At 42.9% G+C, this 15,809-nt stretch overlaps 4 protein-coding genes across 4 annotated transcripts; 2 read left to right on the plus strand and 2 right to left on the minus strand.

Annotated features, from left to right (window-relative positions):
* Positions 1 to 856: 856 nt before the first annotated feature.
* On the minus strand, positions 857 to 4,267 carry AK88_02676 (uncharacterized protein; the record flags this gene model as incomplete). The annotated part of the gene is made up of 1 exon (XM_012480301.1): positions 857 to 4,267. One exon carries the CDS (start codon positions 4,265 to 4,267, stop codon positions 857 to 859), a length of 3,411 nt encoding a protein of 1,136 aa, XP_012335724.1.
* A 2,514-nt stretch (positions 4,268 to 6,781) lies between these two features.
* On the plus strand, positions 6,782 to 7,102 carry AK88_02677 (uncharacterized protein; the record flags this gene model as incomplete). The annotated part of the gene is made up of 1 exon (XM_012480302.1): positions 6,782 to 7,102. One exon carries the CDS (start codon positions 6,782 to 6,784, stop codon positions 7,100 to 7,102), a length of 321 nt encoding a protein of 106 aa, XP_012335725.1.
* Positions 7,103 to 8,677: 1,575 nt separating this feature from the next.
* AK88_02678 (uncharacterized protein) lies at positions 8,678 to 10,280 on the plus strand (the record flags this gene model as incomplete). The annotated part of the gene is made up of 6 exons (XM_012480303.1): positions 8,678 to 9,126; positions 9,273 to 9,390; positions 9,541 to 9,702; positions 9,827 to 9,888; positions 10,083 to 10,113; positions 10,233 to 10,280. The coding sequence occupies 6 exons, from the start codon at positions 8,678 to 8,680 to the stop codon at positions 10,278 to 10,280; spliced, it is 870 nt and encodes a 289-aa protein (XP_012335726.1).
* Positions 10,281 to 10,499: 219 nt separating this feature from the next.
* On the minus strand, positions 10,500 to 14,844 carry AK88_02679 (uncharacterized protein; the record flags this gene model as incomplete). Its single annotated transcript, XM_012480304.1, has 3 exons — positions 10,500 to 14,313; positions 14,437 to 14,665; positions 14,808 to 14,844. The coding sequence occupies 3 exons, from the start codon at positions 14,842 to 14,844 to the stop codon at positions 10,500 to 10,502; spliced, it is 4,080 nt and encodes a 1,359-aa protein (XP_012335727.1).
* Positions 14,845 to 15,809: the final 965 nt, after the last annotated feature.

Genomic DNA, 15,809 nt, shown 5'->3' on the forward strand with positions numbered 1-15,809 from the left:
TTTTTTTTTTTGTCCTCCACAAAAAAGATATATGACTCTTTCCTTATCAGGTTTCTCCAAATCGGTTACCCCTCAATGAAGAAAGGAGAAAAAAAAAAAACCGAAAATGGACATTCACGAAACGGACAAATATGCAGCGCACGGAATAGAGTGCCTTTTTTTTTTTTTCCTCTTTAAAATGGCAAATGTGAGATTGAAGAGGGAGCGAATGCGCTGCTACGGGTACGTTACGCCACACATATTTAGTGCATCTGTGGAAGGGGTGTGTCTTTGGAGACTTCTTCCCTAGCGGGGTTTTACGTTACCGCGTTTTTGTGACTACTAAATTGGTTCGCCCCCCTTGAAGCGATGCCAAGGGGGGATTCACAAGGATATAGAGGAAGTGGGGCTCCATCCCCTGGGGAAGCACTTCGTTTCGAAATTGTCTGTCTTTTGGGCACTTCCATTTCGCTTCATTTCATTTCATTTCGTTGCGTCACGCCGCGTAGCGTTTTTTTTTTTTTTTCCCTTTTTTCGGCGAAACCGCGCTCAAGGTGCAAACGTAGGTGTACACACCCGTACATATATTGGAGATGTAAAAAAAAAAAAAAAAAAAATTTTTGATGCAAAGGTAAAAATAATTACACTCTTCTTAACCTTCGCAGGGTCAGGGAGGACAGTGGGGGGGAGGTTTGATGAGGAACAAGACTGGCCTCTTCTGCGTTGTGGGAGTCACCCCTCCCCCTTCGAGCATTCTACATTCTCTTCATAGGGAGGCAACGGAGTAGAAGAAAAAAAAAAAAAAAAAAAAAAAAAAAAATTGACGCACTTTTCCAATATTCATTTCAGATAGGGGGACATATAATACGACACGGCACTATGGACCGCACAGGGTTATTATCTTCTTCTTCTTCCTCTTCTGTTCATGCAGATGCTGAACGACCTCGACGAGGTCGTTGTTTTTGCTCCTGAAGTAATTGACGAAGTAAATTGGCTTCCTTTTGCTCGTCGCCTCTCTGTTGTTCTGCGGCTGATTCAGGTTCCTTTTATTTACACTCTTCCCGATGTGTCTGTTGGGTTGGTGCATCTCTCCGTGCGTGTCACGCTTCGTGCCACGCTTCGTTTCCCTGTTATCTCCTCCATCGGGGCTGCCCAAAGGATTTGCCACCACGTCGCTACCAATTAGGTACCTCTTCCGCTTTTCGACTCGAATTGGTTTAACCTGATTTGTCCCTAAGGTGCTTCTCTGCACCTGGTGGGGGTGCTTATACATATCTGTACCCCCCTCACACTGTACTCTCCTCCCCCCAACAGCATCGTTTATCTTCCGATCAAGGTGACTTAAAAACTGTTTTGCTTGTTCCCCAAGTTTAATATCAAATTCGCTGCTGACCCGTTTTAATCCCTCCATCATGTGTTCGTCCTTCTCATTAAGCAGCCCCCTCACATGGTCCTGCACATTGGTGGAGTGTTCCTCTATGCTCTTCTTCAAGCACGTCACAATCTCTTCTGTGTGCATAATCATGTGAACTTTTTCCGTTTGTACAGTTTCAATAAAGGTACTTAGCACATCCTCGTTGTTGATTTTCAATCGTTCGTGTGTCTTTTGCGCAGCTGTTTCGTTCAAATGGAATAGATCTTGTGTTAGCTTTTCGAGCCTCTCTTCCGTAGCCATGCGTTGGTCTTTCATAAAACTCTGGTGAAATTTTGCCATTGTACCAACCTCTTCTGCAATGCGATGAGCATACTTTTCATTGGCATCTGCAACCTGCTCAATTACCTTTTCGCATAGCGCATTCAGTATTTCATCACTACCTGAGCACGAAGAGTCTAATCTCCTAAGGACAGACTCACTAGTGTTTATAACTACGCTCGTGTTTTTCTCCATCGCGTCGGACAATTTCTTTTGCACAGAGGTTAACCAAGTTTTTAAAAATGTTTTTACGTCCATCATTTTATTGTTCATGTCTTTTACCACTTTCATTTCTTTGCTCAGGTTGGTCGCTAGGGATTTCTGTACTTTGATCAGGGCGTTGAAGTTTTCGTTAGAGCTTTTCAGGACTGTCTCCAATTTCGCATCGGTCCTCTTGGCCTCCTCTTCTTCTCCTTCGCACGCACCGGTGTGCAGCGTCTGTTTGGTTTTGCTGAGTTGTTCCCGCAGGATGGTTTCCATAATTCCCCTCAAAGTGGTGTCCACGCTTCGGATGAGGGTTTCCTCAAGGCTTCTCTTCAAAGTGGTGTCTACGCTTCGCTTCAAAGTCCCCTCGAGGCTCCCCTTCAAAGACGTCCGTACACTCCCCAACTTGTCTATCACTTCGTCGCGCAGGCCGCCCAGCAGCGCACCCATGTGTCGTGCCATCTCGGAGCCTGTCGCGGCCTCCACCTTGGCACATATCACCTGGGCCATTTTTGCAGACGCCACTTCGTTCTCCTTACCAAGTCCCTGCAGGCCTCTTTGCAGGTCCCCACAAATGCCTTCCTTCACAAATACACCTAGCTGATCAAAGCCGCTCCTAACCTCAGAGGAGATTCCCTCCGCTCGATTCGTGGTGTTATTGTCCATTATGATCATGGTCTCCTGAACTCGGTTGATAGCTACCTCTGTTCTACTTGTGACCTTTTCCACAACGTGATCGTCCCAGTTCATTATTATATTTTTTTCCAGCATGTTAACCTTGTTTTTAATTTCGTCACTTAGGCATTCACAAACTTTTGTAAGAAAAATTTGCACACACCTGTCCATCTGTTCATGCAAATTTTCATCAAAATTTCTATTCAAAATGGAAAGGCATTTTTTTAACTCTCTACTCATATTATCATTAATTCTATTGTGTAAGAAATTTAAATTTCTATTTAGCTCATGTGAGATGAGCACTTTAATTTGGCTGTCCACATTTGCTCCAATGAGTTTTACCTTTCTTTTTAATTCGTTATTTACATTTTGAAGTAAATTGTTTTGTACGCTATTCATATTTTTGGCTAGCTCGTTACTGACTTTTTTTCCTACCTTTAGATCAACCTCGTTATAAACTTTTTCTAGGTTTGTTTCAATCTGGTCGGTTACATTTTTTTCAATCTGGTCGGTTACATTTTTTTCAATCTGATCGGCTACATTTTTTTCAATTTGATCGGCTACATTTTTCTCAATCTGTTTGTTAATCATGTTTGTGTTCCTTTCCATTTCTGCATTCACATTTTGTTGAATGCGTTTCCCTAACGTGGCGTACATGTGGCTTTCATTTTTTCTCATTTCAGAGTTGACTAGGTCACTTAGTTGTGCTTGCACATCACGTGTACTAAATGATTGTATCTTTTTTTCTAACATGTCCACTCCGTTATGATCAAGACAGGTGGGTAATTTTTTTTTTATTGCCTCCTGCACTTGGTAGTTTATGTTTTTGGCTAGGTGGTTGTTCACTGTGTTTTTTATCAACGCGGGAATATCCTTTTGAATAATACTTTGTATGTTCGTTAGGTGGTCTTTTTGCTTCCTCGACAGGGGGGCCATGAGCGGGGGGTCCCCCATCCCCTCGTCCGCGTTGTCCATTTCGTGCTGGTCCGCTTCGCTCATTTGGTGCTCATCCGCTTTGCTCAGTTTGCACCCCGGCTGTCCCTTCCTCTCCGTGGTCGGGACCATCGCAGAGTCCCCTCTGCTGTTGCTCATCTCGGGCCACTCCGGACATACGACGGTCTCATTATTCACGACGCTATCATTATAGACCGCGCTGTTGTTTAGGTACTGCGTGCTTTTGTATTGAGTCCCATCACAATCGTTAACGTTTCTTCTTTTCCATTTGGACCCACTCGTGAGGCACTTATCATCCATCTGTTGGTTGTGTCTCTTGCGTGAGGAAGTCACTTGATCGCTACCCAATTTGCGCCAATTTTTATTTGTTCCCTTTCCTCCATCGTCATTCCGGCATGTAGAAGAGTTGGTTTTGTCCCTCCAGTTATCTTCTCTAAGCATTTCTTCCCCCTGCTCGCCTTTTCTGTACCGGGGGGCTTCCCTTCCTTTGGACTTTTCCGACGACTTCTCATCCCCCTTTGTGGTCGTCCGACACCTGCTGGTGGAGGTAGACGCAGGCAAGACGGTCGAGCAGTTTGGCCTGCGCAGTCGCTCATCGCAGCGCCTCTTTGTTGCTTCCGAAGGAAGATTTCCGCCAATGCCACTAAAAAGAAAATTGTTATTCCGCTTCAACGTTTCAATGCCGTCGTTCACTTGCTGGCTGAGCGCTCCGCCCCTCGCGCATCTTCCCCCCATATCCTTTTCTATCCACATGTTGTTCATTTTTTTTTTTTTTGTTCCCTTTTTTGTCCGTACTGCGTAGCTTACAATTTGGTTTTCAAAAAATTGGAGCCCCTATTTTCAGTTTGGCAGTTTGTCCTTTTTTTTTTTTTTTTTTTTTTTTTTTTTTTTGCGTCTACTGTCCTATTGACGAAAAGAAAAAAAATACAAGCATCCGCACATGTGCGTTGCGGGGAAAACAATTTGCCAACTTGGTGGGAGAATTATTGGGTCCACTTGATAACAAAAATTAATTGGTTGGCTTTATAAGAAAATGAGTTGGTCGACTTGATAACAAAAATGAGTTGGTCGATTTGGAAGCTTCTCACTGGGGGACTAGCCAGTGGGAGCCTAACTAATGGCACTACAACCAGCGCGAGGTGGCTTTTCCCATATGTCCCCTTTCTATTGTGGTAAAAACAATTTTACAACGTGGGTCGTGGAAAAGACGCGAGGGTGTGTAGGTGAAAAGTCCTGCCGCCGCGCGGACCTGGCTCTAATTCCGACCACGAGGTGCAGAATGTGCAAATGGAAGAAAAAAAGGGAAAAGAATAAGGCGAAAGAATTGCACAAAAAAAAATTTGGCCTCCAGAAAAAGGAGTGCAGACAAGGGGGTAACAAAAAAAGGTGGAAAATAATTCGCAAAATGATTGACAAATGATTCACAAATGATTCACAAATGATTCACAAATAATTAGAAAAAGAGCAAAAAAAAAAAAAATTAACAAATAATTCGCCAAGGGTTAGCAACAGGTTAGCAAAAATTTAGCAGAAACTTCGCAACGTGGGGGAAAAAAAATTAAGCCAGTGCAAGTGGACAAGTGAGCCAAACCCCTTTTTTACATGCCAAGGTACGATAGACACACAACTCGGAAACTATTTCACTGCAAAATGTACAAAAGACCGCGCGCAGATTTTTCTTCTCTTTTGGTTAACAGCCTGGAGAAGCGAAATGAACGGATAGCAGAAATGGCACAATGTCGACATGTTCCTACAGGGGTCTACTTGCGCGTTTTTTTTTTTTTTTTTTTTTTTTTTTTTTCTGCCGCATAGCTGGACGGTTGTTTATCCCCATTTCCAACCTGAGAAAAAAAAAATAAATAATTGTGTATATACATGTGTGGATGTGTATGTGACGCCGCTGAGGGGGTATCTCCCCTCTTCCCCCCAAAAAGAACAATACGCATTTGCACACATATGTGTAGGCACGCCCCTTGCGTGTATGCTCCTATGTAGGTAGATAATTACATGGGCACACACGCGATTGAAAAGTACTCTGTGAGGCTTGCTACAAAAAAAAAAAAAAAAAAAAAATCCCAAGTGCATTATCTGATTTGGAACAAATTTACTTTTCGTTCACTTTTTCGCTAAAGGGATGAGGCGTTCTTCATTTGGGGGTAACATGCGGGTTTTAATTTCTCCAGTCTTCATTTTTCCATTTAAAGAAAAAAAAAAAAAAAAAAAAAACAAGCGCATGAATACGTACATACGCGCACAAAAACAGCGCATCACATTCACGCAAATGGTCCGTCGCTTGTGAACTCTCCAGGCTGACTCTTTGCGCGTAATTATGTTGCGAAAAATCACTTGGCAATTTTGCCACGAACTTCAGCATGAATTTTTTTTACCACTAACATCGCCGCGGGCCTACCTCTGCCGATTTCACCCCCATCCCACGGCGTGGAACAAACGCAGCATTGAACGCACACCGAAAGGTAAAAACGTTATGAGCTTCTTATAGCTAGTGGTATGTGGTCGATGAGCGTGCATGATTGTGAGGGGGGGAGAACTACTCATTTACATTTATGTGTTTAATTTAACCGTTTTGTGATAGCATAAAAAAGGGGGAGGATAAAACGTATGTGTGTGTGTGCGTCTGCGTGTTTGTCATGGGAACGCGAAGAGCGTTTTTATGAATTGAACTAGTAGCCACACTCTTATCGCCATTTTTCTCCCCCTCCTTCCCCTAAAATTATTATATGACATATCCCAGGAAGAGGTTTACGTGGCACTCCTCGGTATCCCCTTTATCTGTACGCTTGAACACCCCACGAGAGAAAAAGGTACCTACGGAGTGTGAGCTTCCTACACACATACACATAGACACCTCGGAACTTTACAACCCTGAGAAGCTGCTTGATGAGCTGCGTGATGAGTAGCACCCCTGCCAAAGACAAAAAAGACGATTGCTTATTTTGTAGAGTCACTGGGACAGTTGCCCTAGGGGGAGTATCTGTTTACTCCTTTTTGAAATTTGCACAAGCGCCCCCCAAGTCTGGGGACAGGAAGTTCTTCGGACTCGTGTCGCTCCTGTTCTGCTCGCTAGCCCTATACAGGGCGAGCACTCCGGCCAGGCCCCTGACGAGCAAGGGGAGGGGTGGCGCCTAGCAAGCGGTTGCTGCAAAGCGGTTGATGCGAAGCGGTTGCAACGGAGTAGTTGCTACGACGCGGTTGCTACGAAGCTGTTGCAACGGAGTATTTGTTGACACGCTCCAAGCGCAGTACCGCCTATACCCCATGAACAGCGGCGACGGTCGAAGAGGGGCGGAGGTGCCCGGCAGCTACTGTCCTGCCTACCGCAGCGCGTCCATCTCGCTAGACACAAACAAAGGCAACGCCGCAATGACGTACAGTGTGCCCCCAAAGGATGAAAAGAACCTCCACATGAATTCCAAATCGGACGACATTGAAATGTACGTAGAAAATATGCTTAATGAACTCAAAGGGAAAATGCAAAATTTGTCTAACAACTTGCTGAGCAAGGTAGATAACATGGAGAAGTCCCTTGATGAGCTGGAGAATGCCATGTTAAATTTTTCGAACAAAGCGGACGGGTGACCCTCACTGAGTGTCCTCTTCCTCACGACATACACCCCCGCATGGTGAAGCGCGCACAGCGTTTGTGAATCTCTCCTCAATGCCGTGTTAACACATATAAGTGTGCATTTTTTTCTAGCCTTAAAAATGGTGCAAAAAAAGTAGGACTGCTCGATGGTGGTAAAAGAATGCCTGTCCAGACAAAGCCATTTCAAAGTTTACTTTCTCAGTGTTTATTTTTTTGTTTACGGCAAGAGGACCCAACTGGGGAAATAGCATATGTGTAAGAGCGAGTGGCGAATGTGAAGAGGTGGTATAACTTGTGCGTGGATTGTGTGCACGTGTGGTGGCTGATCCGTTGTCGCAACCTCTGTTGACCGGTGGCTCATACACTTTTGCGTTTTAAAAAAAAAAAAAAAAAGATGACCCCAAGAAGAAGACAAATATGAACGGAGCATAATTCCCCAATTTACGCAGAGTTGAAATATGGCAGAGAGACAACTGTTCAACGGAATCGCATTATCGCGTTGCCGTCGTGTTGCTTTACCCTGTATTGTGTTTTCCTATACTTGGTTTTATTTGTTTTTTTTTTTTTCACCCATTTTTTTCTTTTTTCTTTTTTTTTTTTTTTAAATACTTCGCGATTTTTGACAATTGGCAAGCCGTACTGCAGTGTACAACTATATGGCGATTTTTTTTTTTTTTTTTTTTTTTTTTTGTGTATTGGTACATACTACTCCGTTTCGTCTTTCCCTCGGCGTCATTGTCCATGCCATTTTTTAAACAAATTTTCCTTTAATTCGAGTACGGACGAATGAGTCAAAATTGCATGAGAAATGTGTTTTGAACAGTGGCGAGTACACGGAAACAATTTCCATTGTTTTAATAGCCATGTGACATATGACTCATTTATCTTTACTGTTTTTTTTTTTTTTTTTTTTTTTTCCCTCACATTAAGAGTAAACGAACGCAGACGTCTTCATTTGTTTCTTCTCTTTCCAACTTATTAAAATAACAATTGACTCAGCGAACGTGAAACGTTCTGCGTGAATGTTATGTTCCATGCCCACCCGCATGTGTGTGTTATTCCTGCGTTCTTCCTTTTTGCTTTTTTTTTTTTTTTTTTTTTTTTCTTCCCCAAAACGGAGACTGAACGAGAAATGCCAAGAAGGGCAAAGAAGGGCAAAGAAGGGCGCAAGGGGCTGAACCAAAAGCGTAACATTTTTGCAGGGATCCCAAAAAAGACAATTTTTTTTTTTTTTTTTTTTTGCGGACAATTGTGAAAAGAGGAAGGGTCACTTTCGCCTCATACGTGCAATGGTCAGTGTGTATTGGTGGGTTTTTCATTTTACATTTTGTTCTTACGCGGAACGTTTGCGCTTTATTTTTACGCTCTATTTGTACGCTTTATTCTTTATGCTTTATTTTTTACGCTTTATTCCTTTATGCTTTATTTTTACGCTTTATTTTTATGCTTTTTTTTTGTGCCTTAATTTATTTTATTATTTTTTTTTTTTTCGCTGCCCTGGTGCGCACCTCCGACAAGCGTCCAACTGGACAAACGGCTAATCGCCTGACGAACCGCTCGCGCCCAATATGAATAACCGAATCTTCGCCTGCCGAGATGACACCAAGTCCAAAGATGCCGAGGAGTTCGTCCGGAAAAATGGGTTCACTCTACCTCTGCAGATTTTCCAAGTCATGTCCTTCATCATATTCCTAGTCATCGTGGCGTTAATTATTTTCATTTCTGCCCTCAGCCCGAGTAGTGTTTTTATCATTTTCTACATGTTCTTTTCGATTCTAATTACCATCATCTTGGTCCTCTCGTACATCGTCACCATCATCAACCCCGTTGACCCCTTATCCTTTAAGTACATAAATAAACAAATCAACGAGGAAGAAATTAAAAATCTTTACGAGTGTGACATTTGTGGTTTTGTAGAACCACAGAGCAAGCATTGTAAAGTCTGCAACAAGTGCGTGTCCGTTTTTGACCACCACTGCATGTGGGTGAATAATTGTATTGGGAAGAAAAATTACAAGTAAGTCTCTCTCTCTCTCCTCCGGGGTTTTTACTCTCTGTACCTTTTTTTTTTTTTTTTTTTTTTTTTTTTTTTTCAACCCATGTGTGCATGCAAATAAATATTATTTCCCCCCCCCCACACACACACACATATACAACGCGCAGGTACTTCGTGGGTCTCCTGTCCGCTCTCACCGTGTTCAATTGTGTCGTCTTCCTTTTCTGCATCGTCTTCTTTGCGGTTTCCATAAAACATGATCTAATAAAGGACAGATGGAAGCACGTAAACGAAAAGAGAGAATCGACCTGCACAATGATGTGGTAGAGGGGTGGCGCTGAGACAACAACTACGTTAACAACCACATTAACCTTAACGCAAACTAAAACAGCGCCTTCCCATCGCCTCCCCCCCTTTTTTTTTTTTTTTTTTCAGTTATACGGGTCGTACAACGAGATCCTATTCTACCTACTGCTATGTTTCCTGTTCGTCCTGAACGCAGTAGTCTTTGTACTAGTCATACAACTCTTCGGCCTCCACATTTTCCTCATCTCCAAGAACATGACAACCTATGAGTACATCGTCAACCGCTCACACGTAAGGGAGGCAAAAAGATTAGAACAGAGCCTTGCCCCGTGCGTGAAAAGTCCTACGTATGTACCACTGTGTACATCACACATACAATACATGTACACACACACGTATGCACACCCCTTTTCAGTCGGAAGAAGAACAGAAGGTGGGCATTCGGACCTTCTTCGAGTGGCTAATCATTGACAAAAAGTAAGTTCACCAGTTTAATAAAAAAAAAAAAGAGGCGGCAAGTCCGGTGGGAGAGAGGGGAGGCCCCCCCCTTTTTTTTTTTTTTTCAGCATTACTCTGTGTCCGTACTGCCCACACCCAATCGGCTATCCTTATCCAGTTACCCATTTTTCCCCCCATCATATTATACACGTTTAACCGCCTTCCCTGTTCAGACGCCTGCGGAAGGCCCACAGCGAAAATCAGGTAAGGCACAGTTCACTAGGAAGGAGAGAGTCGCGCCCTTCAGCGACATCCTCACAAGCTACCAAGGGCACACGCGGCCAACGGTACAATGAACCAAACTGCCCCCCTACCTCCCGCAGGACATCGAAATCCAGGACATTGAAAGAGTCATGTCTTTAAAAAAATAGGGCGTCGAATTTGAAGAACGGGGTACATGCGAAGGTGCATGCACGAAGTGCGGCAGTCGAAGACACATGTGTGGCGCCCGGGGGCGCAAAAAAACAGAAAAAGCACAAAAAAAAAAAAAAAAAAATTAAACCATCGTGGGGCGGTGAAGCGATCCATATGTGAATGCACCGCATGGCTTCTTAACTTAGCTGCTTAACGTAGCAGCTTAACGTAGCCGCTCAACCGAGCGGCAACTCATCCGCGCGCCGGATGATCTCCTGGCCATATTCCTTATCCCGAATGCTGGTCTCAATGAAGCTGAGTCTCTTGGTTAAGTTGTCGAGGGCCACGGACATGGTCTCGCTCTTGGTGGTTATGACCTCATTTTGCAACTTTAATTTTTTGTTTTCGTTTAACAATTGCGAGAGATTCGAATCGGATTCCGACTCAGTCGCTCGCTTTAGCTTCTTAATTTCATCTTTCAATTCATCTGTGTACTCCTTGTACAAATTCGTTTGTTCCTTTATTTGTACTTGCAAAGATTTGATGATGTTCATATTTTTTACGTTTAATTCTCTCTCCTTTTCTGTAACCTTAAGCAAATCTCTATTTATATTATTTAAGTCGCTCAACCTATTGCTGAGTTTCTTTTGCTCTTCTTCGCTGCTCTTCAGGTGGGCATTTTGGTTAGCCACTTGTTCGTACTTGTCTTGCAGAGTGGACAGTTCGTTTTTGACTTCGTTTAGGTTATCACTCAGTTGATCATTCTGGGTGGTGAGCTCATCGTTGACGTTGCTCAAATGTTCTAGACTCCTCTCCGTCTGCTCTTTCTCCTTGGAAAAATTTTCCATCATTTCATCGTTCTTCATTTTGAGTTCACTGCACTGACTCATTAGTAGTTCGCACCTCTTCTCCATTTCCTGGACCCTGGACTCATACGTATTTGTAATGCGAACAATGTTCTGTTCATTTTCTTGCATGGTGAGATTAATTTCTTTCTCCATCTGTTGCTTCATTTTCTTATTACTTTCTTCAAGGTGTACACAATTTTCTAGTAAATCTTTTTTTTCCTTTTCGAAAATTTCTTTTTTCTTTTCAAATTCTTCATTTAGTTCTTCAATTTTATTTCGTACCATTTGCTCTGTTTGATTCTCCAACATCTTAATCATTCCTTCGTACTCATTTATTTTAATTATATTTTCTTCATATTTTTTATTCAAGTCTTTATTGTTGCTGTTTGCTTTCTCGAGCAAATCACTGAATTCCTTTTTCTTCGTCTCATACTCTTCACTCATTTCTTCATATTGTTTAACATAAGTGTGTACCTTTTCTTCAGACTCTTTTTTAATTCTATTAATTTCTGCTTGTAGAAGGTCAGCAAATTTTTCTCTAATCTCTTCAGATTCTTTTCTTTTCTTTTGTGCCATTTCTTCTATTTCTTTCTCCAATTTGTCTTTCTGTTCTTGCAGCAGACTTACCCTTTTGCTGTGTATTTCTTCGTTGTTCTTTAGGTTATCTTCTAAATTTTGATTTCTGTTCATAGCGTTTTCCTTTTCCTCCTTCAGTAGAGCAACGTTCAATTCGAGATGCTCCTTTTCCTTAGCCAATTGATTCATCTCATTGTTCATCTGAGCTATCTTCTCCTCATGCGAATTCTCCATCTGAGCAAGTCTCTCCCGCTCATCCATTAATTCTTGACCCATGGTCTCCAATTCCTCCTCCTTCCTGCTCACTTCACCTCGCAGCGCCTCAATTTCTCTACTCATTTGCGACTCGTACTCTTGCTTCAGTTCCTCGACGTGCTGCTGGTGCTCCTCGAGGAGACTCTGTTTCATCTGGTCCATGTTCTCATTCATCGCCCTCTGCTGTTCCTCCTTCAATTGGCAAATTTCTTCATTTTTCATTTTCTCCATCTGACACCTCAGAGCTTCCACTTCACTGTTTTTTTCAATGATTAGATTGTTAATAAAATCATTTTTATTTTCTTCCATTTTTTCTTTATACTTTTCTAGCTTGCTGTTGAAATTGTCTTCTGCGATTTTCTTCGCCTTTTCCAGGTCACCGGCCGCTTCGTCTTTCAGTTCGGTTTGAAGGTCATTCACCACTTGGTCCTTCAATTCGTTTCTCAGTTCACTAATCACTTCGTCCCTAAGTTCTGTTCTCAGTTCATTCATCACTTCATCCCTGAGCTCGCCTCGCAGGAGCTCCATCTCTTCAGTCCTCCTCGTTTCAAATTCGTCCTTCAGCATGGACACCTTTCTATCCGCTTCCGACTCGACTTTCTTTAACTGTTCCTTCAGTGCGCCTTCCTGCCCTCTAAGCATTTCCAATTCTTCTTCCTTCATCCTTAGAGACACTTCATGGTCCCTCATGACCTTCTCCAACTCTTTTTCGCGATTCATAATTTCTAATTCAAAGTTTCTTTTTTCCTCCAAGATTTCCTCTTGGTATTTTTTTTCCTTCTTTTTAAAAGAGGCACTCCTTTTTCTCTCCTTCTCCTCCATCTCCTTTAACATGTGCAGATTTTTTTTTTCTCTTTTTCTGTGCAACCGAATCATTTCTTCATTTTTCATTTTTACCTTTCTCAACTCGTTGTATGCGTTCACAAACATTTCCATCTCTTGTTTTATTTTTTTATTTTTATTATTTATTAAGTGTATAATATTGTTTAGGTTGGATTCTTCTTCCACCTCGTCTTCTCTTCCTTGTGTGTTGCTACCATCCCCTTCATCTAAGTGCGACGCGATTAGTCCTTCTGCGTCTTCGCTCTCCTCTTCTAAACACTTCAACTCGTTCATTTTCTTATACAGAATATCCAATGCGCTTTCTTCTTGTGGAATTAAATGAAGCTTTTCCGTTTCTAACTTTAGCCGACACTTCAAATCTTCATCTTCCTTCGTTAAGCTTTTATCCAGTGCACTTAAAAAATGTTCCATTAGCTCCTTTTCCTTCTGAGGGAAGAAACCTCCTGGGTAGTTGCCATTCATGGAAAGGGTCTCCTTCTCATGTTGTTCGCTCACCCGATTTGCAAGCACATCTTCCTCGTCCATCGTTTTCGTTGAGTACATATTATTAGGGGGAAATACAACTGGCACACTTCTCGCCATATCATCTTTGCCTGTAGCCCAGGAATCGGTCCCACTTGATCCCACAACGGGGGTTCTCGTTGGAGAGCCTTCCATTTCGTGCCCGTTGTAAGTGCCATTCGGCATGGTAGCAAATTTTGTGCCCCCGCGTTCTGGCCGTTCAAAGTAAACCGGCTTCACAGCACCTCCTGTAGGGGGTGCCACTGGTGGAAGCACTCTGCTCAAAGGGGGAGTTACTTTCCCTTCATTAAACCCTAAACCCATGTCACCATAAAAATTGCTGCTTCGATTTTCCATCTTAATCGGGCTACCCATATGATCACTTCGCACCTCCTTGGGTGGTATGTGAACCCCACTTGTATGGTTAAAGGTATGGAAGCCTGCTTTCATATCGTGCCCCTTGGGGATGCTTTCACTGGGCACTCCATTTCCCGCGTAGTAACTGTCATGTATGGATGCTCCCTTGTCGTTATTCTTATTTGAGTTAAGAAAGTTCTGCTTGGGAAGGTTACTCTTATATTCGCTGTCCATGTCCATGTTAACCTTTGGGGTGAAAATACTGTTTTCTACACTATGTATGTTACTCTCCTCTTTTGAATCCTTTCCATTTAGTTGCTTCATTGGGTCACCATTATCCCTTTTCATTTGGCTGACCCCACTAGGGACGCCTTCTGTCTTTTTGTTATCCACACCTGTGTCATCCACAGTGCTCTTAATACCATCTTCCCCCTCCTCATCTTTGCTCCTCAATTTAGGGCTATCTTCAACTTTTTTCACACACGGTATGAACGTGTTGGAGCCAAATGGATCTGACCGATTTTCATCAGTCGTGTTGCTACTCATTTCGTTCTTGCCAGAATCCATCATATAAGGAGACACAATTCCTCCTTGCATGTGAATGCTCTTCTTCTTAATCGTTTTTAACCCGGGGATTTCTGCATAGATAGTGCGCGCATTCCTCGTTTTGCTGCATAGGTGTGTGTGGTTGGGGAAAGGGGGGAAAATGAGTAATGGAAAAAAAAAAAAAATGAAGACAGAAAAAAAAATGAAGTACAAAAAAAGACATGTACTTCTTTCCGAGTAACCCTACTTTTGCTGCATCAGGGAGCGGTACCCCTGGTTGCCGTTTTGCAAAGTACTCATTTTGGGGGGGGCTGTCACCTTCTCTTCATTTTCAACTTTGTCTTCTTCGCCCCTTATCACCCATCGCTTCAGTTCCTTGTTGAAGTAAAATTTGTTCTCCTCCCCCAGGTGGGCCACCGTCGGCTTGGACTCGTTGTCGTCATTTTTCTTCGACTTGATGAAACTCCAGAACGAACCTATATCGGCAGGGGTCCATTATGAAGTGAACGCAGGTATGTATTGGTGCAGGCGCGTATGTACGCGTCTGCGTGGGGTCCCCCCCCTTTCGCAAAAGAGGGTGGACAGGCCGAAGACACAAGGGCCCACCCACAGCTCAACCGTTCAACAAGCATTTTTTTTTTTTTTCATTACTCATTTTTTCCAAGAGTCTTTTATCCCCCTACGATGCTCCACATGGACGCGTTTCTCTCCTATGTGCGTCACTGAATCCGTCAAACGGGGGAGGAATACCTTCTCCTGGACTCCTTTCGAGGGGACGCCCAAAGGAGACAGATATATATGTTACATAAATTAGTAACAAACTCTGTACAGGTGGTTCAATACGGTTGTGGATTCACGTATGCCATCACAGCGATGCTTTTTTCGTCTTATAAAATAGAAGGTTACAGGAAAAAAAAAAAAAAAAAAATGCTATCTCATGAAAGTTTTTTTTTTTTTTTTTTTTTTTTTATCCTATTGACAAATCAAATTGGGGCACGAATGGCCGTAGTTGGTTGCAGATCTCCACGCTGGGACGGCAAAGCAACACATGTCGCCAATATGCGAGTGAAGCTCGGCACGTGGTTTTGACGTAGCGCAGTGTCAACCGAATGCAGTATGGGCTGTATGCCACCCCTACGCTCAGCGTGCGAAGTATATATAAGTTTATTTTTATATGTATGTATGGATGCATACCGCGTACCCGCATAGGGGAGTGCCCCCACCCTACGCGGTCGCGCGGGTAAAATGCCCCCTGCGATGATGAATCTATAAATCCCCTAAGGAGTGGCGTCCGGGGGAATGAGGAGCAAACCGCAAGCGGTGCTTCCCTGCTTGAACAATCCTCAATTTGTGCGCAAAAAGCGGAAAGGGTGTTAAAGGAAAAAAGAAAAAGGCAGGGGAAAAAACAAAAACAGAAACAAAAACAAAGCAACAGAAAATTCGTTTCGCCCTTTCCGCACTTTAGCATTCATTTATGTTTACCTGTGCGAAAGCGCGTATTGCTTAACATTTCGTTCAATTTTTTTTTTTTTTTTTTTTCCTTTTTACGCTGAAGGGCATGGTCCAATTTACAAAACGGCTTGGGGTGCTCTGTACCTCTCCCACGCCCCCATTTGGGTA

This window comes from Plasmodium fragile, assembly GCF_000956335.1.
Source record: "Plasmodium fragile strain nilgiri unplaced genomic scaffold supercont1.27, whole genome shotgun sequence".
NCBI lineage: Eukaryota > Apicomplexa > Aconoidasida > Haemosporida > Plasmodiidae > Plasmodium > Plasmodium fragile.